Below are 27,597 nucleotides of genomic sequence, written 5' to 3'. Positions count from 1 at the left end.
GTCATACAGAGTGAAGTAAGTCAGAAAGAGAAAAACATATACTGTATGCTAATGCATGTATATGGACTCTTAAAAAAAAAATGGTCCTGATGAACCTAGTGGCAGGGCAGGAATAAAGACACAGACACAGAGAATGGACTTGAGGACACGGGGAGGGGGGAAACTGGGGTGAAGTGAGAGAAGCATCGACATATATACACTACCAAATGTAAAATAGATAGCTAGTGGGAAGCAGCAGCATAGCACAGAGAGGTCAGCTCGGTGCTTTGCGAGTACCTAGAGGGGTGGGATAGGGAGGGTGGGAAGGAGGCTCAAGAGGGAGGGTATATGGGGATATATGTATGCATGTGGCTGATTCACTCTGTTGTACAACAGAAACTAACACAGCATTGTGAAGCAATTATACTCCAACAAAGATGTATTAAAAAAATTTTTAAAAACTGTGAGAAAAAAAAAAAGAATCTGTCCAAAAGCATTTTACATGGATATTATGACATGCCAAAAGGTAGGCAAATGGAGTTTGTTGTTGTTTTTTTTTTAACATGACTTAATATCAAAACTGTTGAAAGGAAAAATAGATTCCTAATGGGGTTTATGACCGTATAGGTATTAGTAACTCTTAGAGAACCATGACGGCCCAGGAAGTGGGGTTAGCCACCATACTGAGGGCGGTGATAACAATGACCAAGTATAAATTATCTCTGACATTTCTTATATTTAATTAAGAATGGGTAAACTTTAGCTTTTCAAAAATCCTATGGTCGTTTAGCAATGTTCAACTTAAATCCTGGACGAAAAAGAAAATATTGAATCATTATTTTTAATTAACAATTCAAGTATTAAGTAATCATTCTTTAATTAACATTTTGTGTGTCAATAAATAATTTTATGTGGTCTTTCATCGATCTGAAAAGCATTTGATAGCTGATATATAGTGAAGAACCATTACAAACCTTTGCGCATTTGTTAGAAGCCCCAAAGGTTAAGATAATGAAATAGGACCAAATCCCAAAGGGTCAGTTATGAATTTTGGGAGAGCACCACCACCACAATTTGCAGATGTGATTCCAATGTTCATACCCTAATTTATCAGTGATTTTGTTCTTAACTTACATGCACAGCAAGCAGACCCTCTTTATAAGTCCATGCATGCGCATAAAATGCTCAAGTCCAATGTTGAAGAATCCTATGTTTGTAAAGCTTACCAGAGATGACCCCTGCAGTCAATGTGGCAGCTACTGGTGACTGCCTCTTACTCACTCTGGCAAGAAATCTAAACAGTAAACCATCCCGGGCCATGGCAAACAGAATTCGGGGCAAAGGAAACATGGAACCCAGAAGACTAGAACAGAAAAATTCATAATCCACATGTGAGTTATTACAAGTATTATTCTAGATGAGTATATACTGGTAAAGACTGGACACACTAAAGTACAGAACCTATAGCAAAAAAAATTTCAAAATCGGAAATAATCACAAAAAAGTTATTAATCTTTATATATATCAAAACAGAAAACGACCTAATTTTCCATTTCTCTTCCAGAATCCTCGATGAAAAAAGATCCCCCTTTACTTAATAAAAGTCAACTCTCTCACCTGCCACCGCACCCGATGATAAAGTAGCAATTATTGGTGTCTTCGTTTTGGAATTGATTTGAGCTAGACATTTGAAAAGCAACCCATCCTCCGCCATAGCATAGATTACACGAGGCATTGGGAAAATGGATCCAAGAAGACTGAATAAAAAGCAAACACATGCAGTATGGCAAACACATTCATGCAAGATTACATCCCAGAACTGAAATTAAGTAATCGTATAAAACTCAGCATCACAGCTGTGATTATGAAGTCTTGTTATTTTTAAAATGTATTATGATTAGGCATTTAAAAATAGATACCAATTAACCATTGTGCTACTTATTATTCTCTTACAGATATTTGCCCAGCACAGTTATCAGACTAAAAACAATACTGCAAATAATTGTGCAGGCCCATGATTACTACTAAATTAAAACTAAGGAATTAAGACTTAAAAAAAAACCCCAATTGTATCATTAAGACATTTTTAACTTAGAAAATAAAATTTATAAATTGATATGTAATTACAGAAAAGATTAAGTAATTTGATTTTATAGTATAGTCACTTCATTTATTCAATAACTACACATTTTTCATATTTATTTTACCATTATTTTTCCTCATATAGTGTGATCTTTGATCAAATTAATAATTCTTAGCATCATAAGATAATCAAGACAGAAAAAGACAAAAACAAAATCAACTCACTGTAAATTTAGTACATAAAAACAGCCGCAATTAAACGTTAGTAACAGTGCAGTTAAAGAAAATGATTTTTGCTTTAGATGTTTTGAATTACTTGTGCGTTTACTGGCTGCATCATTCTGTACATGAATTAGTTGTAAAAAATAACCATTTAAAGAGAAAGTAAGTAAAACATAATTTTTAAATCCGTCTTCTTTATCTTTTAATAAAGCTGGGTTGAGCTTGGCCACAAATAAATCTTTGTCCATCTCTCTTCTAAGACCATGGTGGCAAGGTATCACCACAGTTCAGATTTTTGAAACTGTTGGAAACTATTTAGAATAAACCTCAACACTGGCAGATGGCTAAGAAACCAACAGGGGTAATTTCTAATTGCTGCTTAATATTATCTTGAATACAAAATAAAAGAGAGTTTGAGGGGAAAAAAAGCTAGGCTGATGAATTATACAAAAAAATTTCTTTTTCCGATTTCAGACTTTTAGAAAATTATTTTCACTTCAAAAAATTAGTAATCAAGCAGAGATTAATTTTTCTCTTTGTAAGAATGCTCTAAGTATAGCACAGTATCAAACTCAAATGAAATATCTTATGATCACATGTTAAATTAAAATATGAGTAGCTCAGGAAACTTGAGAAGTGAATCATAAAATATTAAAATAAGCAGCTACTGAAAATCTGAATACTTGAGATTCAACTATTCTTTTCGCATAGATTTATGCAAATTTCCACCATTAATTTGAGAACAGTAATTTCCATTTCTACACCAAGTTCACTCTGATCAGTGCTGAGAGGAAAAAGTCTCAGTGCTTCATAATAAAAAGCATATTATACTTAACAATGCCACAGCATATAGCTTCCACTCATTACAGACTTGATATTATTTTAAAAGACGGCAGAAAATGTCAAGTCTGCACATAAGGTCTCAATTGTCTGTAGCACTACAAGTTAACACCAAAGCCAGCAGGGCAACATACTAGTATAAGCATTGTAAAGTTTTACAGTGCATATATATATGAATATGTATGAAACATATAAATGTGTATAAATGCCATATATATCCACAGAAGCTTGGATCATCATTATCTTGAAAAACTGACTTTTAACTGACGGGGGAAATGTTTTTATCACTTAAGATTTTGATATGGCAATTTGGGCGAACTATTCAGAGAATACAGTTGTATAATGTGTTCCTCCTGTTAGGATTATTTTTAAAACATACAAAAGCAATTCTCTAGGCACTGACTACCTTTGCAGTAGCCCAGACAGCCCTGCCCCAAAGGCAATGCAATGTACCTTGTTGACAAAGCACAGAGGGAGCCTGCTGCAACGACATATTTGGCTGGACCCCATCCAACATACTCAAACGCTACAGGAAGCGGGCTTTTCTCATCGAGGAGGTAGTATGGCATCATCAGTGTTAAAGCTGCTGAGACCCCAAAATAGGCCATAAAGCAAACGAGCAGAGAAGTCACAATTCCAATAGGAATAGCTTTCTGAGGATTCCGGACTTCCTCACCTAAGGAAACATAAACAAAAGATTTGCATATTTAATAAAACATGAATAGGTAAAACATGAATTCTTCTTCTCCTCCTTCATAGTAATTCTACTTGGCTCTGTCCCTTCTGTTTTCTCAGCTTGCTCCGTCTATGCTAAATGATGTTTCTTCTCTTCTTGAGGGTCCTGTGCTGTCACATAAAGATCAAAGCCCAGAGGCAAGAAGAGAAAGCAAGAAATCCTGCAAGTCAGTTTCCCATTTCCAGAAAGAAAAAATATGCTATCCCAGCACTATTAAATGTTTAGGGAGAGAACAGAGTCTTTTTTTTTTTTTTTAAATTTATTTTTGACTGTGTTGGGTCTTCGTTTGTGTGTGAGGGATTTCTCTAGTTGTGGCGAGCGGGGGCCACTCTTCATCGCGGTGCGCGGGCCTTTCACTGTCGCGGCCTCCCGCTGCGGAGCACAGGCTCCAGACGCGCAGGCTCAGCAGTTGTGGCACACGGGCCCAGTTGCTCCGCGGCATGTGGGATCTTCCCAGACCAGGGCTCGAACCCGTGTCCCCTGCATTGGCAGGCAGATTCTCAACCACTGCGCCACCAGGGAAGCCCGAGAACAGAAGTCTTAATCCATTTGGAAAATGATTCCTCCACAGAGATTACACATCATGGCATTCTGCAGGCCCTTAATTATGAAGGCTTCCATATATATGAAGACAAACTTCTACTCAGTGCATTGATTTATATTAAATGTTAGTTTTAATACAAAACAGCACTTTTTCAATCTTTCTAATACAATTTGGCATTTGAAACACCCAAAATATGGTCAATTATAAGGCCATGCAATAATGTGAACCCAGAGGAAGCATTTAGGGACTAATTAATTGTAGCATGATTACTCTGTTGTACAGGATAAAGAGAAAAGAATTACCACAACATATTTTGTCCTGTTAAAGAAGAAACAATTTAAGAGCATGGTCATCGTTGTTACTCACGGTGATAGCACTTTCAGACCAAAGGTTAAGGGTAGTAATTATGACCGACACTTATAAAGTAGTTGACAACTTGCAAAGCATCTTTCATAATCTTAGGTACCCTTCATAACATCTGAGAGGTAGGTATTGCAGGTAACCTTCATAACATCTGAGAGGTAGGTACTGCTCTCCTGATTTTACCAATATGGAAACCAAAGCTCAGAGAGTTTCACTAATTTTCTTTTTATACAGCAGGTGTTACTTCTGGGTCTGGAACCAGCCCTTATTATCCCAAATTCCACTCTCTTCCCTTGAACCTCTGCTGTCACCTATGGGTACTCATGTGGTTCAAAGAACAATTTTTCCTTCGACATAGAGCCAAGAGTCTGCTCTTACCAGTTGTTGCAATGCAGTCAAATCCCACAAAGGCATAAAAGCAGGTTGCAGCCCCAGCCAAAGTTCCTGCAAAGCCATAAGGCATAAAGCCACCAGCCCCATAGATACTTGTTCCATTTTCAGAAGGTGGCTCCCTGAGGAAGAGGAGAAGCACATTGGAAAGTCATTTTCCTAGAAAACTGCTTCTTCAAGCAATTTGTCTCAAACTACAGCCTCGGAAGGTTATTGTGTTCACCAGCCCTTGGAAGCTGATGTGTACAAAACTGAAGGTAAACTCTGATTTTTTTTCACCCTATCCTAGCGGATGTGGTGGTGTTCTCAGTAGTGGCACCCCTCTCTGGTTACCAGCACTCAACTAGAGGCTGATCATTAGCATAAGCAGAAGACTCAGATCCGCTCTGGCTGGAACTCATAGCCAGGCAGCATTTTGAGAACAGAAACCCCAAATATGGGCCATGATCTGAAATAAAGACAAGACACTTTCTCTTCTCGTGGACAGTGGGGCAGACTGCACATCTGAAAAATTTACTAAGAGGACTTCTGACGAGGTGAAATAAAATTCTCTAATCTTGATTAATAATACTGAAGTTGAATATTCTATTACATGTTACAAATTATATAAAACCAGAGGATACTAAATTTTTGCCTCATCAGAATGGCTACAAACAGCATATGTAAAGAAAAACAGGTACATGTACATCACTTCATGTAATAGACATTTTTGTAATCTTATTTACGCATAGGAATATCATGCTTAAATAAATCTTAGGATGAAACCTTTCATGTATAATTAATTTAATATTTGAGATGATCAGGTTTAAAGTGAAATGCATAGACAATTCTGCTTATGCAATCAATAACATTCTCCAAAAAACCAGCAGGCATGAAAATTACTACACGGTTGAAAGAATGCAATGGAACCAAATAGTGTCCCCAAAGGAAAAACTAAAGGATGCATGACTCAAAAATGCTCATGGTTATTTTGAGGTGACAAATCTTTGGAGGGAAAAAACCATCCTTCCAATGGTTAGGACCTCTCTCTCCTTGCTCCTCTTTAAAACGGGAGCCACGCTTGAGGTTAAGAACCAGCAACTACATGGCTTTAAACAGCTGCTCAGTAGTGAGCACGCCTATGCATTCAGGAAGAACGGTCTTGAAATAGAACAAACCTTCAGAAAGTTCTCTGCAGCAAAAAGTTTGAGAACAGTTGTTCTAGAGGAAAATGTAACATAAGACAAAAGGAAGCAAATATTTTTTAAAACTCAAAATAGGAGGGGAAAAGCCCGAATATTTTACCTGGCACTTGCAGATATATTTTTGAGAAACTCTTCACTAATCTTCCAGTTTGCCACGTTTCCTTTCACAAACCCAGCGACCATAACAAAGAGAAGGACCAGGATATTAATGGCTGTGAAGACTTTATTCACCCAAGCAGACTCTTTTACTCCAAAAGATAAAAGACCTATGGAAAAAGAGAGGGTATTTTAATGTTTACCTAACCTTTAGAAAAAGGCAACAGCATTTTGAGACAGTTACAAGCTTTAGGATATCATTTCACCAGCATTCATATATTTAACTGACATTTATCCCTTCCTATTGAGAGTTCTTAGTCACCTGTGAATAAAACTAACTTGATTTCAGAATGCAGACTGTGCTCATAGCCAGGAGATCCCAAACTCTTCGATAAATGAATAAATTTAGTAACTGGCTTTTATTATCAATGGGTAGGTAAAGTAACAATTTTAATGAAATGCTGTTCTAAAAAGCCATTTCAAGGTTAATGGCTGAAAAAATTTTAAAGTAAAAGCTCAATCATATTGTCTGCCTCATATTTACAGAATACATTAAACAAAATAATTATTCAATTGTCATGACAAAAAATATTTTGTTAAATCCATATTCATTTTAATAGCTTTATTTTTATATTTGGATTGTAAATGCAATCAATTTCCTATTCAAGTAACTTGGAGATACAGAAAAGAAGAAAAAAGAAAGGAAATAAAGATCAAGTGTAATTTCCTTTCCAGAATTTTGCACACACACACGCTAAGACATACAGGCACACATTTACATGTCAACAAACATATAACCTCATTTTTAACAGTCACATACTCTTCTACTGTGTGGAGACACTACATTTTACTCCTATATTTACAGACAATCAGGTCACTGTTAGCTTCTTACAGCTATAAACAGTACTGACCTAATCATCCTTTTATAAATATCTTTTTACACTTTCTAATTATTTCTTTACAATAATTTTCTATAAGGTAATACCATATCAACGGTATACACTTTATATAAGACTTTTGGTTCATACCATCAAAACAGTCTCCAGAAAGTTTGGCCCAATTTAAATTGTCCATTTTTTCCCATTAGGCTATTCTTATTCATACTGATTTATAAGACTTATTTATACACTAATGCTATAAGCTCTCTCACTGTATATGTATATAGCATGTTTTCCCCAATTTATCATGTACTTTTAATCTTAGTGTTGATTAAACATGTAAGAAAGTTTTAGAATATAAATTTTTCCTCTTTAGTTTCTACCTCTAGAAAGATTTTCCCTAATATTAACCCCAAAACATTCACCTTTGTTTCCTTCCAGTACTTTCAAGATTATATCTATCATATCTATATCTTTAATACATCTTGTATAAGATATGAATTATGGATCAAAGAAAGTTTACTTTTTACTGTCGGGGAAATAACTGTGATGAAAGGCTTATATCACGTACATACTTGCTTCTTCCCCGTATCTGTACCACCCATGATCAAATAAGCAAAATTATCCAAGTAGAGATGAGAAAAGCTGAATTTCATTCTCCTACCTGTATAATTCCCAGAATTATATGAGAATACAACTATATTAACATAAAGGAAAACTGTATGGTCAGTACAGTTATTGACTCTGTCAGTACAATTACTGACTCTGTAACTATCTGTCAGATTAGGAAACACTACACAACTCTACACCTTGGAAATACACTATACTACTATACATTTGGGAAAATAACAAAGCCACTGCCAAGTTTTATAAAAGTTTCCCAATACCCCAAGTGCACTCTCCATTCTGAGATCCCCAACTCCCACCAGTAAATTAGCCTTCTCATCTAAATGCTGCATACACTTCCCTTGTATCTTTAATAAAACAACAGCCTCAGTTGAGAAGACATTTGGCATTACAATATGAATAAAGATAACAGCAGGAGGTTTTGGTCTTTGACGTTTCTAAGAACAAAGTTATCATGTAATCTTAGCCTGTCCTGAAAGAAAAGACATGATGGTTGATGAACACGGGACATAAGATGCAGGCCAAGGCCTGAGTCTTGCCATGGAATTTAATGACTGAAACTGTGTCATAACTACATGCTTCTCATCGTTTAGGGATTAAAGCTGAATATTTAAGGTCACTGAAACCATCCTTAAATAAAATGTGATGTAACTAATTTAATGTTAGCTAGGCGTTTGAGAAACCAAAACAAATAAAACCTATCACCTGTTGAAAAACAATTCATGCAATTTTTCTTGACATTAGAAGGAAAATGCCAAATAACTTGGACCTATAAATTTTGTTCATGTCCCTAACCATATCCCTACCTAAAACATTAAATTAGTGGCTAACATTTTAAAGGGTAAAGTTATTTTTTTAATTATGTAATTTTATAAGGAAAAATTATAGAAAGATAGGGAGAAAGTAGCTAGTGATAAGGTTGGACAGGAAAGCAAGGGTCTATCAAGCAGGAAATGGGAACAAACATGGACTTTATTCTTAGTGCAATCCTTGATGGATCTAAGCAGGAGTGCCAGGTAGGATGACAATCAAAATTGAAAATGCTCAAATAATTAAAACAAATATCAGGGGACAGCAGGGATGAGCTATCCCTACAAAATAAAACTGCCTGCCATCTAAGTGCTTACTATGCATCAAGCAAAAAGCCTGCACAAGATAAACACTGAAGTCCTCATTTTATGGATGAACAGACTGAGTCATGGAAAGATTAAGTCACTCAGTGTTCTAAAGATAGGAAGTGGCAGAGTAGAACTGAAAACCTGGTCACTCTAATTCCTATGCCTTTCTAAACTGTTATGCTACACAACTGATGAAAACAGGAAAATTCCAGTATCAAGTATGTTTGTCTCCATAATGTCTACATTAAAAAAAATGACGGGTGGTTTGAATATGCTCCCTTTTCAACCAGATGTCTACGTTACATAGGCATAAATAGAAAGACAGAATTTCTTCTAGACACAGTATGCTTGCAAATATCCTTAGTTGTAACTAACAAGATGAAATAATGCCAAAAATTTTATATCCTTCCTTATTGAAGCTCTGTTGCCATTCCTGCAAATCTCCAATTAGTATTATAAAATTTATGTACCTTATCTGATTATTTAGTGCATTCCAGGTATCATTGACTCAGAAGTACTATTTCTACCGTTCCATGTAATTTAGATTTATTTTTGAAACATACTTATCACAGAAGATAAAATGTGATTCTAGCTAGTCACAAAGCCCACAGATGTCCAATAGTAACTTATGTGTGTAAATATGCTGCCTAGCCGTGGAACTCAGGTCCCAAATTCAGTGGTAACCTATTTTCCTGGGACAACTAGTCCGGCTCATGTCAGGGAGAAGTGTAATTGGTTTGCTTACCTGCTAGAAGTAATATAAGGCACACAGCAAAAAAGTCAGGATACTCTGCAAGGCCAGTATAATTCATTTTGAAGTATGTCCTGAAAAACTGACCAATCTGTTTGCTAAGAAGTTCATCAAAGGTGCCACTCCAAGCCCTTGCAACACTTGATGTTCCTTCCAAAACATAGAACGTTCAGTGAATACAAAGTCAGTGGGAGAAAATTAACATAACATCTTTTGCTACTCTATTCTAGGATAAACATGGGTTAGTTCAGACAGAATTGAACATTTTAATCACATATACAATTATCTTGATAACTTTATAATTATACAATAGCAATCAAATGCTCAAGTCCATAACTGTGGAATCAGGTAATTTTATTTGCATTAAAGAACTATCGTTTTTTAAGAAAGGTTGTCAAACCCACTAAGAGATGGCATATTCAGAGATGAAGCAGAATCACCGAATTCTGCAATTAGAAGGAGACACTTTATTTAGAGATGAGAAAAATGAGACACGCAGGGATCAATAGATACTCTGATCACCTAGTCGCTAATTAATGCAGACCTACCACGGAACCCTAAGGCCGCTGACTCAGAGGTGCCATTTCTACCATTTTACCCAATCAGGTTGATTTTTTGGAAACATACCTATCACGTAAGATAAAATGAGATTCCAGCCAGTGATGAAGGCCCACAGTTCTCCGACAGTAACGTAAGTGTACAAATAGGCAGACCCAGTCTTGGGAACTCGGGCCCCAAATTCAGCATAGCAGAGGCCTGCCATCACGGAAGCCAGCGCAGCGATGAGGAAGGAGACCACGATGCTGGGGCCAGAATCCGCTTTGGCAACCTCGCCAGCGAGGACATAAACCCCGGCACCCAGAGTGCTTCCAACGCCCAGGGCAATGAGGTCCATGGTGGATAAGCAGCGGCACAGTTTGGTATCTTCTAGACTGTCCAGAGTGACGATTTTTCTCCGGATCAGACATCGCGCAAAAGACAGCGCTGCTCTGCAGGGAATCATTCTGAAGATGGCAACCTGAAGGAGAGTAGGGAGGGGGTTAAAAGCTGATCTGGAACCGTCATCCGTCCAGTTACCAGCCCAGCTTCTCCGCACAGCTGTGGCACCTCACTGCTTTTACTCCTTGCTGGAGGTGCGGCCCGGAGCAATCAGAAGGAGGGTCGAATGAGCCAAAGCTGTGATTTTCTCAGAGCTCACTCTGACGTGGCCTTTTAGAAGGATCTGCCACAAATGACTTATTTGGGGAGCAAAGGAATAGGAGCCTTGGGCGATTAAAAAGATTTGCCATTTTTGTTTGTTGTTGCAATTTTTAAGGATATGCCGATAGAAATATATTCCAAGAGATGGCTTATTTGTCGTTGCTTCAAGCAAAGGGGTAAATCACCTCATCTTTCTGGTTCTCTGTCTCTTTTCTTCAATCATTCCTTGAACTCATATTTTTTTAGGCCTTATTACACGCCAGGGATTGTGCCAAGATTATGTCTAGAATGGTGTGGAACGCTGGTATGGTAAAGTCCAGCTTTACCAGACTTACGTTCTAGGTGTTGCCTAAAAGCAGGTAAAAACGCCATCATTATGTGGTCTACAGCTTTATCAAATATGTGTGAGCTCTGCTTTCATTTCATTCTGTTTCATTTTAATGTGGAGCCACTTGAACCTTTTAGAATTAAAAAAATTCCCCCCAAAATATGCTTAGAGTTTTCTAAATAAAACTGCTATTCACTTATGCTTTAAGTATGAATTTGTAATAAAACACACATGCATATTCATATTTACTTGCAATTTCTAAATAAATAAAGTCAAAGTCCATGCCAAGTATGATATGTTCTTTTTTAAATGGAATGAATAAGGTAGACAGAAGGTCTCACTCCCCATACATTACAGGCCCAAACAACCTAACACTGAAAAAAAAAAAAAATGGTCAGGTTATAAAACATGGACTTAGTAAGGAAAAAAATACACATATTACAGCAAAACGTCTGAAGCAAAATATACCAAAATATTAACAGTAATATTGGTAGTGTACAATATATATTATATAGCTAATATGTTTCTAAATTTACCTCCAATGACTATGTACAACTTATATACAAAAGAAATATAAAAATTAAAAGGCACTGTATGGCCTTGTCTATGGAGACATATAACTCAGAAGACTAAGAAATAACTGAGGAATAGGGAATATAATAGTCCATGCTTCTCAGTCAATACAGTTAAATGTATTTAACTTTTAGAAGTTCAGAGTCATGTTTACCCTGATTGCACAATGATCTACAGAGGCTGAATGTTATCCCTTCAATCTTGTTATACGTATTATTAATAACTTAAACTCATGAGATCACAGCTTGACATCTTCTCTGAAGAACTTAGAGCTTTCTATCCTATGAAATAAATCCTTGAATATTTCTCAACCTTAATCTCTATGAAAGAAAACTATTATTAAAACTTATTTTATTTAAAAATAGTAGTATAATAAATTTTCTATACTGAATCTCAATGACTTGTTGCTCATAAGAGAAAAACATTTCTGGGATATGAATAATCCAGTTTCATGTTAACCCTAGTATATAAAGCTAACTCACTCAACATTATTCACACATCCATATAAATGCAAGTCCTTGATGTTGAAAGCAGCTGATTCAAAGAATCTAGAGAAAAATCCTAAAGAAAAATGAAAATGAGTGAAAAGTTCCTTGATAATAAAAATAAAGTTTTATACATCAGTATCTTCCACACCACCTGGCACAGTGCCAAGCATGGCACTTCACAAATACTTGTTGAAAAATTTGCAAAAACAGATGACATCTCCCATTTTGCCCATACTTGCACTTCCAAAGTCAAAATCTATCAAACTTCCATAAATCAAATGTGTATCAATTTCTACCCTTACCTAGCCCTTAAATAGCTATTTTTCATATAACACATCTAGAAGATAAGGGAGAGAAGTGTTTTGCTTAAAAAAGAATCAAGTGAAAAGTTGGAGTTATACAAAGGCCAACTGAGGTGGGAGGATGGCAATTGAAGGGATTTATAAATACTGACCTTCAATAATATTTAAGCATTTTTATACAACAGAGATGTGCAAAGATCAAGAACTGCCAACTGAAAATTGCTAAGAAATGAAGACCCACTGAATTTTAGTAATGATTTAAGATCACAGGAAAATGGGACATGTCATACACAACTTTAGGAAACAACTGATATACAGAATGAGGCACACCTGTTAGTCATTAATTAAATGAAACACTCTTGATAAAGTGATTGATTAACCTCACATGTTATGAATAAAAGACAAATTCTACAACTATTGCAAAGGAATCTGGAAGGAAGCAAGGAAAACTAAGAAGAAAGGAGAGTGATACGACTGTGCGTGAGCTTTTTATTCTTTTAACCCTTTTTTTGGTAATATGGTCACCATGTTGTTTTTGAAACTTCTAACCCCCCCACACAAACACAAGATAGCATAAAAATAAAAAAGAATAAGCAAGCCAACCGATAAACAACCTTCTTTGAAATGCTAAAAATAGTGAAAAGTTTTATTAGTAACAATTACCCAAAATGGATAAATGAGTGACCCTCATCTTGTCAATAGAAAAGTGAATTTAATTCACTCCAGATTACATGGGAAGCAGAACTGTTTACAGAAACATACAGCTTTAATCAGAGAAGGTCAGATTGCTACTGCCTCTTTCCTATTAAAAATGGAAAGTATTTCATGTTCAGTTTTTCTGCGTTGCCCTGAGCAAATAAGACAAAGCTGTCACTTGTCAAGCATTCATTTGCTTTTGAGTAACAGAAATGCAGACGTCAGAAACTCTTCTCTGAATTGACAGGTTAGGCAATGTCCTTGGCAAACAGTCTTAACTACGCACAACTGATAAAATACTGATTGCAAAAGCTATGATACAAAACCGACTTTGCAGAAATATAACGAGATGGGAAAAAGCAATGTAAAAACATACTGGGTCAATTTAATGAATCGTTGTTAAATAAACATTTATTAAATCCTAGCAGGTGTATCATATAGTCAATAAAGAGAAAAGAATCCCGTGCTTTTGTTAAATATGTTTTTGTGGAGATACACTGATATATGGAAGTAGAGTGGCAACAGGAGAATGAGAAAAAATAAGATATTTGTGTCTAATGTAATATAATTTGATATTTACTTTTTTAAAATTTAGTAACTTTTCCTTTAAAGCATTTAAAAAGATATGTTCCTTATGTAAATGGTTATGACAACTTTACTCTCATTTCTAGAGGGTTCTTTCATTGCTGAAAAAAATCCACTCATACTTATTCTTTGACACATGTCTGCATTTACTGTCCCTGGCTGGGCTCTGGTGTGTTGTCTCATCAGCAAACGACTATGCAGTGAAAATATGCAAGGATTTTGAAGGTGATTCTATTTGGTCTGGAGGACAGAGACTGTTTTTCCAAGAGCAGACAATGATCCAAACCATCATACCCACTGTCAGCTGTTTCCACCATGACCAAGGATTGGTACTGAGTATGAACCCTACATAAATGTAAGTAAAGGACAATGATGTTAGACTTTGGGAAGAGGCCCATGCAACACTCATACCCATGACCTGAACCTTAAAATATAAAACTCTAATCAACATTCCTATGAAGTCACAAATGATTCTGGTGATACTAGAAACAGATTCCTATCTTTTTTCGATAAACAGTTATTTTACTAATTGCTAAGACAGTGGCCTCTCTACTGAGGCATAAAATATGCACACATTAGCTTAGATCTGAAAATGTAATTCGCCAACAGAGAGCCTCGGAGGGATCTGCAACAGCTCAGGCAGCAGTAAAGTCTGTGAGTGGATTTAATGAGTCTGGTGATAGTCAGATCTTCCTGAGTCCCTTCCCCCATCCCCAACCCTAAGTATAACAGTTTCAAGACATCTAACTCCCCGATGGAGCCCTTATTAATTCTTGCCAGAAAGCTAAATTCCCTCCTCGGCAACTTGGAATTATCCCCTTCTCAAACGTCTTCAATCCAGGTTGTAAACTTGACCATGGAGAGTTTTAGGTCAAATAAATCCCTAGGCCTGATGATATAACAACACTACAGAGCAGACCTCTTTTCCACTAACCACAGAAATCTTGCAAAATCTGCTAATTACAGTCAAAAGTTGATCCTGGATTTTCACTTCGGTTTGAAAGTTTGACGTAGCATTTAGCTGCACAGAAATGCAGCTCCTCCCCTACATAAAGGCTGAAATTTCAAACTTAATCCTCGGTATCAGTATCACAGGCCCTGACAACAAATCTTACAGGAGAGAGGAGCTGTGGGGGCAGGCATTCCAACAAATCCTCACCGAATGAGCTCCTCCGAACCCTAACCAACTTTCCTTCCTCACGTGATTGCTGGTTTCATGGTGAGATATTTGCACTTTCTGGTTTGGGCCTGATAGGGTAAAAGGAATTAAACCATGTAAGCCTGGGAACTTTGCCCCATTGTGTGTGTGTGTTTTCTCTGAACTAGAGCTTTGGGGTTTGCAATCTCCAAACTCAACATCAATTACATTTCTATAACTTTTTTTTTTTTAACATCTTTATTGGAGTATAATTGCTTTACAAGGGTGTGTTAGTTGCTGCCGTATAACAAAGTGAACCAGTTATACATAAACATATATCCCCATATCTCCTCCCTCTTGCATCTCCCTCCCTCCCACCCTCCCTATCCCACCCCTCTAGGTGGTCACAAAGCACGGAGCTGATCTCCCTGTGCTATGTGGCTGCTTCCCACTAGCTACCTGTTTTACATTTGGTAGTGTATATATGTCCATGCCACTCTCTCACTTCGTCCCAGCTTACCCTTCCCCCTCCCCGTGTCCTCAAGTCCATTCTCTACGTCTGCGTCTTTATTCCTGTCCTGCCCCTAGGTTCTTCAGAACCATTTTTTTTAGATTCCATATATATGTGTCAGCATATGGTATTTGTTTTTCTCTTTCTGACTTACTTCACTCTGTATGACAGACTCTAGGTCCATCCACCTCACTACAAATAAATCAACTTCGTTTCTGTTTATGGCTGAGTAATATTCCATTGTATATATGTGCCACATCTTCTTTATCCATTCATCTGTCGATGGACACTTAGGTTGCTTCCATGTCCTGGCTATTGTAAATAGAGCTGCAATGACATTTCTATAACTTTAAAGTTCAGAAAATATTTTCAAATTTTACTGTAGGCTAAATAATTTAGTGAAAGGGGAAAAAAGATATGGACATAATACCATGGAATTATTGATCTTTCTTTCATTCCTCTTACTTTTAAGAGATTAATTTCTCATAAAATACACCAGAAGTACAATGCAGGATAAAAGATAATCAGAAATGGTAACTGTTCACTTTGGTAGGTAAAAAACAAAAACAAACAACAACAACAAACTTTTGCATTCAAACCTAAAACCTTTATTTTTCTGGAAAACAAAATACCCTTTCACATATATTTCACTTATATTTGGTCCAAAACTTACCTTTTCACCAAAGCAAAATTTATGAACAGTATCATCCTCCAAAGTTTTCCCCAGATAGGCGAACACAAATGCAGAAATAAGTAAAACTGAAGCACACAACTGAGACCACTATAAAGTCACAATCATTGTGGCAATAATATTTATGTTTTCTCCCCTTTTATATCAAATCGGTACTACCAGGAAGTTAAACTATTTTGAGATTTCTGACACAGAATCCAGACACAGACAAGCATCTTTCTAAGGACATCTGAAGCAAACAGCTGATGGAGAATTCTAGTTTGTACAGGCAGCTGGTGCTTCAAAACACGTCAATCCATTTAGCTTTATTAAAGTCCAAATTACAGGAATAAGGCATACCTAGCTGTCTCATTCAAATAGCTGCAGAGCAATTTAAAAAATTAAGTGTCCAACTTTTGTTTTAGGGTTGGAGAAGAGAGGAAGTAAAAAAAAAAAAAAGAAAAAGAAAAAAGAAAAGAAGAAACAGAGCCCCCAGCACCTGGGTAATCAGAGTATCTGCCCCGTCAGCGACCCACTCACAGTCAAGGATCTTGGTGGCTCGCTTCAGCCCCGGGCAGACGCCCGTTCCCATTTAGGCTGAGCAATCTCCGGCTAATAAATCACTCCAAATGCCAGAGGGTACCACCTGTTACCATTCCCCAAGCAGCCACTGAAGGAAGTGTCCTTGGCTAAGCCCAGTCACCCTTTACATGCCATTTCAAACATCAAGAGATACCCTTTGCAGAGGTATTTCACGCCCGTCATTACCCTAGGAAGTGCTAGGCTAATAAAGATGGCTAATGTTTGTTGAGCACTTACTGTGTGCTTACTAAGCCCCTTTAATTTATTCTTTTATGAACCTTCACAATATCCCTATAAGATCAGGACTGTCATGGTATCGATGAGGAAACTGAGGCAGACAGAGGTCAGCCAATATCACAGGTAGACGTGGAGCCAGGGGTGAACCCAGCAGGCATGACTTTGGATCCTTTATTCACAGCCACTAGGTTGAGCTGCCATCTCGCCAGACAGCCTAGTCATCGCCCACCTGCCCACACCTCCTTGCAAGAGAATCTGCTCTCCTCACAGCACTGTCCTTCCGTCCCCCAAGCCACAGGTAACCAGACCAGACACCTGACTCTGGGTTAAATATCCAAAGGCCGGGTACACTCATTCAATAGTCTTGAAAATCTGAATGACACCATTGAATGGGTCAGGCCCTCCTGTCCTTCCTGATGTTGAGTGTGTGAGCCCTCTGTATCCATTCAACAAACTTCCTGTTCACTTACTCTATTGTGAGTGATCTCTGTTCCCTGAAACCAGAGGCAACTGATGAAGGTCAAGGTGGTATCAGTAGAGCTGGCTCCAGCAACCTTACTCCTGATTTCAACCCTCCAAATCTTCTGCTACTTCCTGCCATGTCTGGTGGGTTTCCTGATAATTCCTCTTCTTTCCTAGAGCAGGTGTCCTGATGGAATAACTTGAATTTGTTTAGATATTTCTCCAATAAGGTATTCATAGAGTTTAATATGCATTAGGTCTGTCCTTTATGCACACGCACAGACATATATACCCTCTACCTGAAAAATGTAACTTTATATAGGGCAGAGAAAATCTATTCTTAGACATACAGCCAACCTGGGTTCCTGGTACCACTATTTCTCCAATGTCCACTACTGAGCCAGGAACATCCTCTACCTTGTCAAAGTCCCAGAAATAGCAAACAAGGGCTCTACAGTGCTTACTAAAGATGTTTCAAACATTTTGTTCACCAATGAATTACAGTAGTAAACCAGTAGCAGAGCTATTATTCACCTAATGAAGGGAGGGAGAATGAAGGAAGTACTGGAGATATTTTATCATACTCGAGAGGGTTTTTAAGAGTTTCCTGAGTCAGAGAAGAGAAGTTTCTCAACACCCCTGCCTTAAGACCTTAATGTCAGTGGGTTATTTTTTGTTAAAAATTGCAGATTTCCTAAAAGCACTTTCCACCCTTTTATTAGTTCCACAAATGCTTCAGTGCACACCACTAGACACTGCAACAGCTATGAACACGCTGCCAAAATTTCTCCCCTCACGGCACTTACAGTGGAGCGGCCAGCGCAGACAGCGGCCAGTTCAATATCATGAAGCAAATGCTTCTGCACAAGGGAAGGCCAGAGGGGCCCACAGTGAAACCACACAACTCAGATTGGGACTTGGACCCAGCTAGAATTCAGATTGAGACTTGAACCCACGGTCTTTTAATTGAGATCACACACCTCATCTTAGGACTTACTGAAGCTCAGGTTCTTGACGTCTCATCGCAGAAAGAATTCAGTGAGAGACAAAGTGGTAGATAAGAAGTGGATCTATTTAGAGAGATACACATTCCATAGAGAGAATGCGGCCGGTCTCAAAAGGTGAGAACGGCCTTGGGAGAAACACACTCCACAGACAGAGAGTGGGCCATTTTCATCTCAGAAGGCAAGAGGGCCTGAAATATGGGTGGTTAGTTTTTATGGACTGGGTAATTTCATAGGCTAATGAGTGGGAGATTATTCCAACTATTTTGGGGAACGGGAGGGGATTTCCAGGAATTGGGCCACCGCCCACTTTTTGCCCTTTTCTGGTTGGCCTTGGAACTGTCATGGCGCTGGTGGGTGTGTCATTTGGCTAGTGTATTACAACGAGCATATACTGATGCTCAAGGTCCACTGGAAGTCAAATCTTCTGTCATCTTGGACCTAGTTGGTTCTAACCCATTTATGTCACATCCTCAAGGGCTATGTCATTCTTTTAAACGTTGTGCCCTGCCCTCTTCCCTCTTGTTTCAACAGGAGGGGCTCCTCACTCAGACTCTGACTGGGGTTCAGGTGGTCAGAGGAACTTTCCTAGAGAGAGCTATGTCTAGTCTGAGACCTGTGAAAGGATGAGTTGGATTTAGCCATCTGAAGGTGCAACGGGAAGGAGGCTGGGGGGAGTGGGGGGGATGAGGAGTGCTCTGAGCAGAGGCACAGAAAGTAGTTTCATACACACAGAGCTCAGGGGCTGGGGGAGAAGCTAGAGGGAAGTAGCGGTAAGCGGAGGGGTCCCCAGGCCATGCAGGGAGCTTGGACTTGACCCTGAGGGCAGTGGGGAATCACTGAAGGACTTTAAACCAGATACACAACTTGACAATTATTGTTCTGATTGTGTTATACGGAAGGGATGAGAAAGATCAAGACTGGAGTTAAGGGGAAGGGTAAACAGGCTACTGGGATAATCTAGGCACGAGGGAGTGTGACCTTTACCCTTTACTAGGGTAAAGGCAGTGGGGTGAAGAGAAATGGATGGGCTACAGTGCCCTTTAGGAGGTGGAGGATATACAGTTGGTGACCGTGTGGATCTGGGACCCAGAGCTGCTAGATGGTTTGTGTGCCTTTCATTTATATGAGGAATTAGCAAGAAGGAGGTTCTTTCTGACCACTCTGATTTTAAGGAATGTGTGGAATTGCCATGTGGTTTCAGCAAAGCTCAGGAGAGCACAGAAGACAGGAGATCTGAGAATGATCAGCATAGAGATGATAGTTAAATAGACAGTATCACCCAGGGAGAGACTGTACACGAGAAGGGAAGGAAAGGAAATACCAAAGATGCACACATTTAAGGAATGGGAAGGAGGAGGAGGAGGGGGAAGGGGAGGGGGATGGAGGGAAGGGGAGGGGAGGAGGGAAGGAGGTGAAGGAGGAGAGGAGGAGGGGAAGAAGAAGAAGAAGAAGAAGAAGAAGAAGAAGAAGGAGAAGGAGAAGGAGAAGGAGAAGGAGAAGGAGGGGAAGGAGAAGTAGAAGGAGAAGGAGAAGAACCACTACCACCGCCCACAGAGGAGCTGGAAAGGAGAGGCAGGAGTGATAGGAGGAACCAGGAAAAGTTCTGACCCAAAAAAGGAGTGAGCTTTCAAGAAAGAAGGAGTGGTCATCAGAGTCAGATGGTGCTCAAAATGAAAGGAAAATGTTTGACCTTGGAATTTTGTGGCAAAGAAGCCTTTGGTGACCTTGACAGGTGAGGTTTCTGTGGGCGGTGGGGTGTAAGCCAGGTTGCAGGGGCTGCAAAATTATGGGCAGTGAGGAAATGAAAGCAATACGTTCAGGAGCCTTTTTCAAGCCAATGCCCTGAGGGGTCCATGGAATCAAGGAAGAGCGTTTTATACAGAAGAAACTTAATCTGTTTAGATACCAATGGGAAAGTGCCAAGAGAGAAAGAGAGGTTGAAAATCCAAAAGGGAGAATGGATAAAGCAAGGTTCTTGAGATGTGGAAGACTGAGATCAGTGCTGGGTTGAAGAGCTGAAATTAGGTAGAAGGAGAAATGGCATCTCCACCTTAAGAGTCAAGAAGGAGAACAGTGCGGGATGAGCCAGACAAGTTTGTAGGCTAGGTGATGGACTGCTGAGCTCTTATTCCGTCTGCAAGCTCCAAAAATCCAAACGTTATAAGGCATGTATTTTATAGATAACAATAAGAAGGGATGAAGAAGTAATGTCAGCATGACTTCAGTCTAACTTTATACAAGCACAGTTTTGTTTTTGTTTTCACCATTTAAAACTTGCACTCCCATTCTAAACACACAAAAAATAAACAGATAGTAACTTTAAATATATGCTTCTACAACATAGTTAAAATTTCCATGTCAATCTCTTTGATCTGTCAGAAAACTAAACACAGGAGTTTTTGACATGACGTTTTCACGAAACAAGGTATTCTAGATGAATGGGCTCTCTACATTACTGATGTTTAAATCTGTATATCTTTGATGATTGTTGATCAAATCTTGCCACAATTCAGTGATCCTCCTAAACGCTACTGAATTTGATGGTGGCTGTCTGCTACGGTACCAGGCATTCAAGCTGCCCATCTTTACAGGAAGGTGACTCATTCCGTATCACGTCTCAAAAAACTGTTTAATAAGACTGACAGAACTGTTTTAAAAACAAACAAATAAATACTCACTATTACCTTAATTCCAATTTTAATCCACTGTCCACACAAATTAGAATCAACTCAAGGATGCCAAGGAAATCCAGATGACCTGGACGAACCCATGCTCCTGTCAACAAAGAGCCACTGCTCAAGAAGTTTATTTTTACTTATTTCTGGATTAGTAGCTGAATTTCAGATTAAAGATGCTAGAAGTACATTCATGGACTAGGAGGTGTGTTAAAGTACAAGAAAGCTCTTTTTGTCTGAAGGCAAAAACTGAGAAGTCCTTTAGAACACTCTGATTTCTTCTAATCATTCTCTTTCCAGAGCCAAAGTATCCCTCTTAATTCACTTACCACACACCCTCCTCAAAAGGCTACCTAATTTAGTTGTTAGAATGCAGTCACTTTTGTTTCAATGCTAGGCAAAATTCCTTCCATCAAACTGTGGCAGAAAAGGAATTCAACCAGAATTCACATTCGTTTTTAATTCATGTTCAAGAAATTTAGATGGATACCATGTCGAGTATACTTATGGTTTATGGTTTTGCTGTAAAGTCATTTCTTGAAAAATAGTCATTTTTGAAACTATATTTTCAGTTTTGAAAAGCATGTTCTGATTTGGTACTTCTTAAAATACAGAAACAATATATCGCCAGAGATTTTTATCCTTAGCATCTTGGCAGATTGTTGAAACACTGTAATTGGCTGAGAGGTTTGGAAATTCATGTTGGCTTCCAATAAATCTGAATGAAACTTTTCTATTATGTGCTCAGAGAAAGTAATTAAAACAGTAATTAAATCATCGTCATGATTCAGAGCCTCTAAATTCAAGTTTAGAATATGCAAACTAAGAAGAATTTTAAAAATTAAAATAACTTGAAATGGCGAGGTCCTTAAAACTGAAGACTGATAGTCTTGTCACATTTATATTCTGCTTATTAATATGCAGTAACTACAAACAACTTCTCCAACTTAAGTTTTCACCAGATTTTTCTGTTTTTATATTATGGCATAGACTGAACTCAACTGATCAGTTGCTTAATGACTGTCAATTTCTCTAAAAATATCAAGCCTTAGAAATTAAAAAAAAAAAAAAGGGAAATGGTCTAAAGGCAATTTCTAAACAATATTCCAGGGGGCAGGGGAGATACAGGCAGAGGGAGAAACACAAATACAACAGACCGTTATCACATAGTGCGCTTGTGGGAAAGGCAAGTCCAGGGCACTACCAGAACGCACAGAAGGGAGTGTGCCCTGTTCAGGGGGCTGGGGGGGTGTCAGCAGGGGAGATACAGGCAGAGGGAGAAACACAAATACAACAGACCGTTATCACATAGTGCGCTTGTGGGAAAGGCAAGTCCAGGGCACTACCAGAACGCACAGAAGGGAGTGTGCCCTGTTCAGGGGGCTGGGGGGGTGTCAGCAGGGGAGATACAGGCAGAGGGAGAAACACAAATACAACAGACCGTTATCACATAGTGCGCTTGTGGGAAAGGCAAGTCCAGGGCACTACCAGAACGCACAGAAGGGAGTGTGCCCTGTTCAGGGGGCTGGGGGGGTGTCAGCAGGGGAGATACAGGCAGAGGGAGAAACACAAATACAACAGACCGTTATCACATAGTGCGCTTGTGGGAAAGGCAAGTCCAGGGCACTACCAGAACGCACAGAAGGGAGTGTGCCCTGTTCAGGGGGCTGGGGGGGTGTCAGCAGGGGAGATACAGGCAGAGGGAGAAACACAAATACAACAGACCGTTATCACATAGTGATAATCCATTCCAGAATTTATTTTTTTTAAAAAAGGCTGAATACCGCTTAAGGAGTCCTTAGAACAAAGAATACAAATATGAAACTCAATATTGAATTTTTCTAATAAAGAAGCAGTATCCAAAATCTTTAATATTCATTTTGAAATTGACAATTTATACAATCAGCCATTTCTTAAAATCAGTTATTTAAAACTTCAATTTTTCTTCTCTTACTTTATTTGAAAAAACCCTTTTGGTGGGTGGGAGGGATAAATTAGGAGTTTGAGGTTAACAGATACACACTACTATATGTAAAACAGATAAACAAGGACCTACTATATAGCACACAGAACTATATTCAATATCTTATAATAACCTATAATGGAAAAGAATCTGAAAAAGAATATACATATAACTGAATCACTTTGCTGTACACCTGAAACTAACACAACATTGTAAATCAACTACACTTCAATAAAAATATTTTAAAAACAAAAAAAAATTTCTTGGAAAAATATACTGAATTTTATATAAATATCTATAACAACTAAAGTTATTTCCCTAATAAATAGTAACCAATCCTTAAAATAATCATATTAATTTGCCAATTCTTAATCAGAAGTTCCTGGAAATATCTATCTTGATTTTTAATTTTGAATAGCAATAACTTAAATTACTATATAATTTAATATTCCTACTATTTCATAATCTTCTAAAAACTCTATTTGGTAATCAATGATTAATAGGAATTTTCTAAACAAACAAAGTATTTAAATAATGTGTGAAGAATGGGCTCTAAAAGGAATAGGATTTATAAAAACAAAAAGTATAAAGCATTGTAAAACCTGCTGCTATTTAAGCAGAAATTCAAAATATGTATACACATATAACTACTACTCATCCAGTTTCTCAAATTTTGTTTTTCCTTTAAAGAAAAAGAAAAAAAATATGTTCTCCTTGTGACGCGAACTCTTAGGATTTACTCTCAGCAACTTTCAGATATTAATCATGTTGTACATCACATCCCTAGCACTCATCTAAAACATTCACCTTTAATCTTTTTGTTACTCAAAAATAAAACTGTAACTTGGCCTTCTCACCTCTGAAACCTCTCTAATGGCTCTGTAGTACAATCTGGCAATGGTGTACTCGAAGTATTAAAATAAGAAGAAGGCACACTCCTGCTGCTTCTTTGCAAAGCAAAGAGCCGTTTCATCTGATCTTCAGAGTATTCAGCACCAAGATGCAGAGAGAGAAATATCTCCTGTGGGGCTCTGATTCCAGCTCTATCCAGGAAACCAGCACTGTTATTTCCCAACCCTGACTTTAAATGAAACCATGCCATGCAGAGACTTGTAGATGAATGATTTTGGTCAATCAGGGCTTAGTATCCGTAATTTTAAAATATGCTTGGAAAGGTTTATAAGTATCAGCACACTCCTAAGTAACAGAGAATTATGAAATATGCAGAATGAGCTAAATGTTAATGCTTCAAACCTATCATACCTAATCTATCGTATCTAATCGGCCTCCTGCCAACTTCTCCAACTCGAACAATCCAGCCTGCGTTTCAAAACCACCCCTCTGTCATCTGATCTCAGCCTGCCTTCCTAGCCTTATCCTTTTCTATCCTCCACATGAATACTGTAATCCAATTTGTCCATCAACTGCCCCTAAAATCCTGCCCTCTTGTCCACACATAGGTGACAAGATTTATTGACCCGTCGGATTCTGGTTGCCCCCTTGTCATCTAGGGAGGATTCGGTTCCCAGGCCTTCTGAGCTACTGCAGGGACAGCAGGAAGGTTCTTTCTTGCCCGTCTACCAGCTCCTGAGCTTTCCTTTGACTCAAGGAAGAAAAAACCCACCTTATGCTTAGCAAATGTAAAGCCAAGAAGCAGGCTGATTTATATAATAAAGGGCTGGGGGTAAGAGAAGAAACCACAGCCTAGAGAGAATCCACCTGGCAGAGAGAAGTGGGGAGGAGAGGAAAGGGGGATTTTGAGAAGTGCTGGTATGGAGTATGAGTTGGATGTCCTTCAGGAGATACAAGTGAATGTGGAAATTCCTTTTAAATATACTTTGGGCAGCTGGTCAGCGTTTCTTTGAATATGACCGACCTCCCTCCCAAAAGAGAATGGCTCCCGTGGCACTTGGGTAGGATGGACACTTGGTTTATGCTATGTGCCCTCCTATGTGCCCTCCTGCTCCCTCCCCGCCAGAGAAGGTAAAATTGCTGGTTTGGTATAAAACAAAATGTACACATTTACATACCATCACTTCTAAATAGGACTTATTCAGCTTAACAGAAATGACTGGCAATTGATCCCTAGAAACAAATTTAATAGAACAAGTCAAGTAAGGGCAGCTGAGAGAACGTCAGAAAAGGAATGAGAGAGTTGTATGAAAGATGTGAGGTTAAGGATAATTGCTGCAATTACAGCAGAGGGTCCGGAAAGACAAATGCATCTAAATAATTCTGCAAAGTCTTCTTTGAGATATAACTGACATATAATATTGTATTACAAAGATGTTTTAAATGAATTCAGTTACTTAGTAATCTCCCAATGATATTTAATTTTAAAGCCCTTTTAATGCTCTTACTTTTTAATTATAAAGTACAAGGAAATGTGTTTCAGAAATCTTAACATCACATTTGAACCCCTAGTGGATACTTCACTGGGTTTTCTTTTAATGTCTTCAGAGCTCCTGGTCTCTCACCGCCTCCCGGCTTCCTGCACAGAGGACCTTAGAGGCAAACACTCCTCACTTCACGGTCACTGCAGTAGGCCTTGCATCTCGGATGGGTGGCCATCCTCCAAGGGCGAATACTTCTCAAGGCTCCTGCTCTCAACTTGTGTAGTTCCCACTGCTAGAAGACCCTTCTTTTCCAGAGCCCTCCTGTTACTCCTACCCATTGGCCTAATTCTGCCCTAAGAATAAAGGCAGAAAGTCTTGCCATTCAAATAATTCCAAATGGCTATCATCCCAAGATTTCTCTCCACGCAGATAAATACATTAATTCAAAGTACAACACTCATAAACACTAACTTAAAATATGACACTCCCAACAAGTCAAAGCATTCCACATGTGGTCAAGCAAATATAGAGTCTAATTTATCACCTTCTCCATTCTATATACTTCTATTATTCTTTTTGTTTTGTTTTCATTAGTCGCATCAAACCATGGCAACACAGCGCGCAGAGCTCCTCTGGGTCTGGCGCCTAGCTATCTCCTCAGCACATCTTCTACCTCTTCCTCAGACCCCTGTGCTACACGGGGCTTCCTTTTAAGGTCCTCAGAACTCTGAGCCCCTTACTGCCTCCAGGCTTTCTGCATAGTTGCTGCTCCTTTCTGGAAAGTTACTCCTTCTCGTCTTCGCCTGGAGAGCTCCCAATCCTCCCTGACACCCTCCCCCAAGCTAAATGAGGTCACGCTATTGCTTATGCTCACAGCACTCCGTATTTTTTTATTTTTATTTTTATTGGCGTATAGTTGCTTTACAACGCTGTGTTAGTTTCTGCTGTACAGCAAAGTGAATCAGCTATACGTATACATATATCCCCTCTTTTTTGGATTTCCTTTCCATTTAGGTCACCACAGAGCACTGAGTAGAGTTCCCTGTGCTATACAGTAGGTTCTCATTAGTTATCTATTTTATACATAGTATCAATAGTGTACATATGTAAATCCCAATCTCCCAATTCATCCCACCCCGCCCCTTTCCCCCTTGGTATCCATACGTTTGTCTCTATGTCTGTGTCTCTATCTCTGCTTTGTAAATAAGATCGTCTATACGAATTTTTTCAGATTCCACATACATGCGTTAATATACGGTATCTGTTTTTCTCTTTCTGACTTACTTAATGTAAGGCCAGACACTATAAAACTCTTAAAGGAAAACATAGGCAGAACACTCTTTGACATAAATTGCAGCAAGATCTTTTTTGACTCACCTCCTAGAGTAATGAGAATAAAAACAAAAATAAATGAATGGGACCTAATTAAACTTAAGAGCTTTTGCGCAGCAAAGGAAACCATAAGCACTCTGTACTTTTGGAAACAGGGTCTTTGCTGGTGTTACCAGATTAAGATTAGATCATTAGGGTGAGTCTTAATCCCATATGACTGGTGTCCTTATAAGAAGAGGAAAATGCTGTGTGAAGACACAGACAGATGGGAAGAATGCCATGTGATGACAGAGGCAGAAACTGGAGTGACGTAGCTGCAAGCCAAGAAACACCTACAATTGAGGGCCACCACCAGCAGCCAGAGGGGGCAAGGAGGGATTTTTCCCTCCACGCTTCAGAGGAGCATGGCCCTGCTGCCACCTTGATTTTGGGTTTCTAAGTTTCCAGAGCTGTGAGACGATACATTTTTGTTATTTTAAGCCACCCAGTTTGTGGTACTTTTGTAATGGCAACCCTCGGAAATGAATACACTCCTTTACTCTAAGTTTCTGGAAAGGAAGGTCTATATTTTCTTCATTTGCTGCATTCTCAGTGTACTCATAGTGATTAAAATATAGAGAGGAGTGCAGTACACATTTGTTCCGTGAATGAATGACTCACACTTGGTTTCTAGTTAACTAAAACCTTCAGGTCTTTTTTTTC

The 27,597-nt window shown here is 38.5% G+C and overlaps 1 protein-coding gene across 8 annotated transcripts in view; it reads right to left on the bottom strand.

Moving 5' to 3' along the window:
- SLC7A2 (solute carrier family 7 member 2) overlaps positions 1 to 27,597 on the bottom strand; it is a 71,843-nt gene that overhangs the window by 19,112 nt on the left and 25,134 nt on the right. For 7 of the 8 annotated variants that reach the window (XM_082444500.1, XM_082444499.1, XM_082444497.1 and 4 more), the window contains 6 exons: positions 10,438 to 10,828; positions 9,805 to 9,960; positions 6,441 to 6,606; positions 5,145 to 5,278; positions 3,577 to 3,799; positions 1,597 to 1,736 (listed from right to left, as the gene is read on the bottom strand). In XM_082444500.1, the coding sequence (XP_082300626.1) occupies positions 1,597 to 1,736; positions 3,577 to 3,799; positions 5,145 to 5,278; positions 6,441 to 6,606; positions 9,805 to 9,960; positions 10,438 to 10,813 (1,195 nt within the window). In that variant the 5' untranslated portion in view covers positions 10,814 to 10,828. Of the gene's footprint in view, positions 1 to 1,205; positions 1,343 to 1,596; positions 1,737 to 3,576; positions 3,800 to 5,144; positions 5,279 to 6,440; positions 6,607 to 9,804; positions 9,961 to 10,437; positions 10,829 to 27,597 lie in introns of all 8 variants that reach the window. The other variant, XM_082444496.1, reaches the window with a different exon arrangement.

The sequence above is a fragment of the Balaenoptera physalus genome (genome assembly GCF_965194825.1).
Source record: "Balaenoptera physalus genome assembly, chromosome: 21".
In the NCBI taxonomy this organism is placed as follows: domain Eukaryota; kingdom Metazoa; phylum Chordata; class Mammalia; order Artiodactyla; family Balaenopteridae; genus Balaenoptera; species Balaenoptera physalus.
Note: the sequence above shows the minus strand (reverse complement) of the source record. Positions and strands in the feature narration are given on the sequence as shown.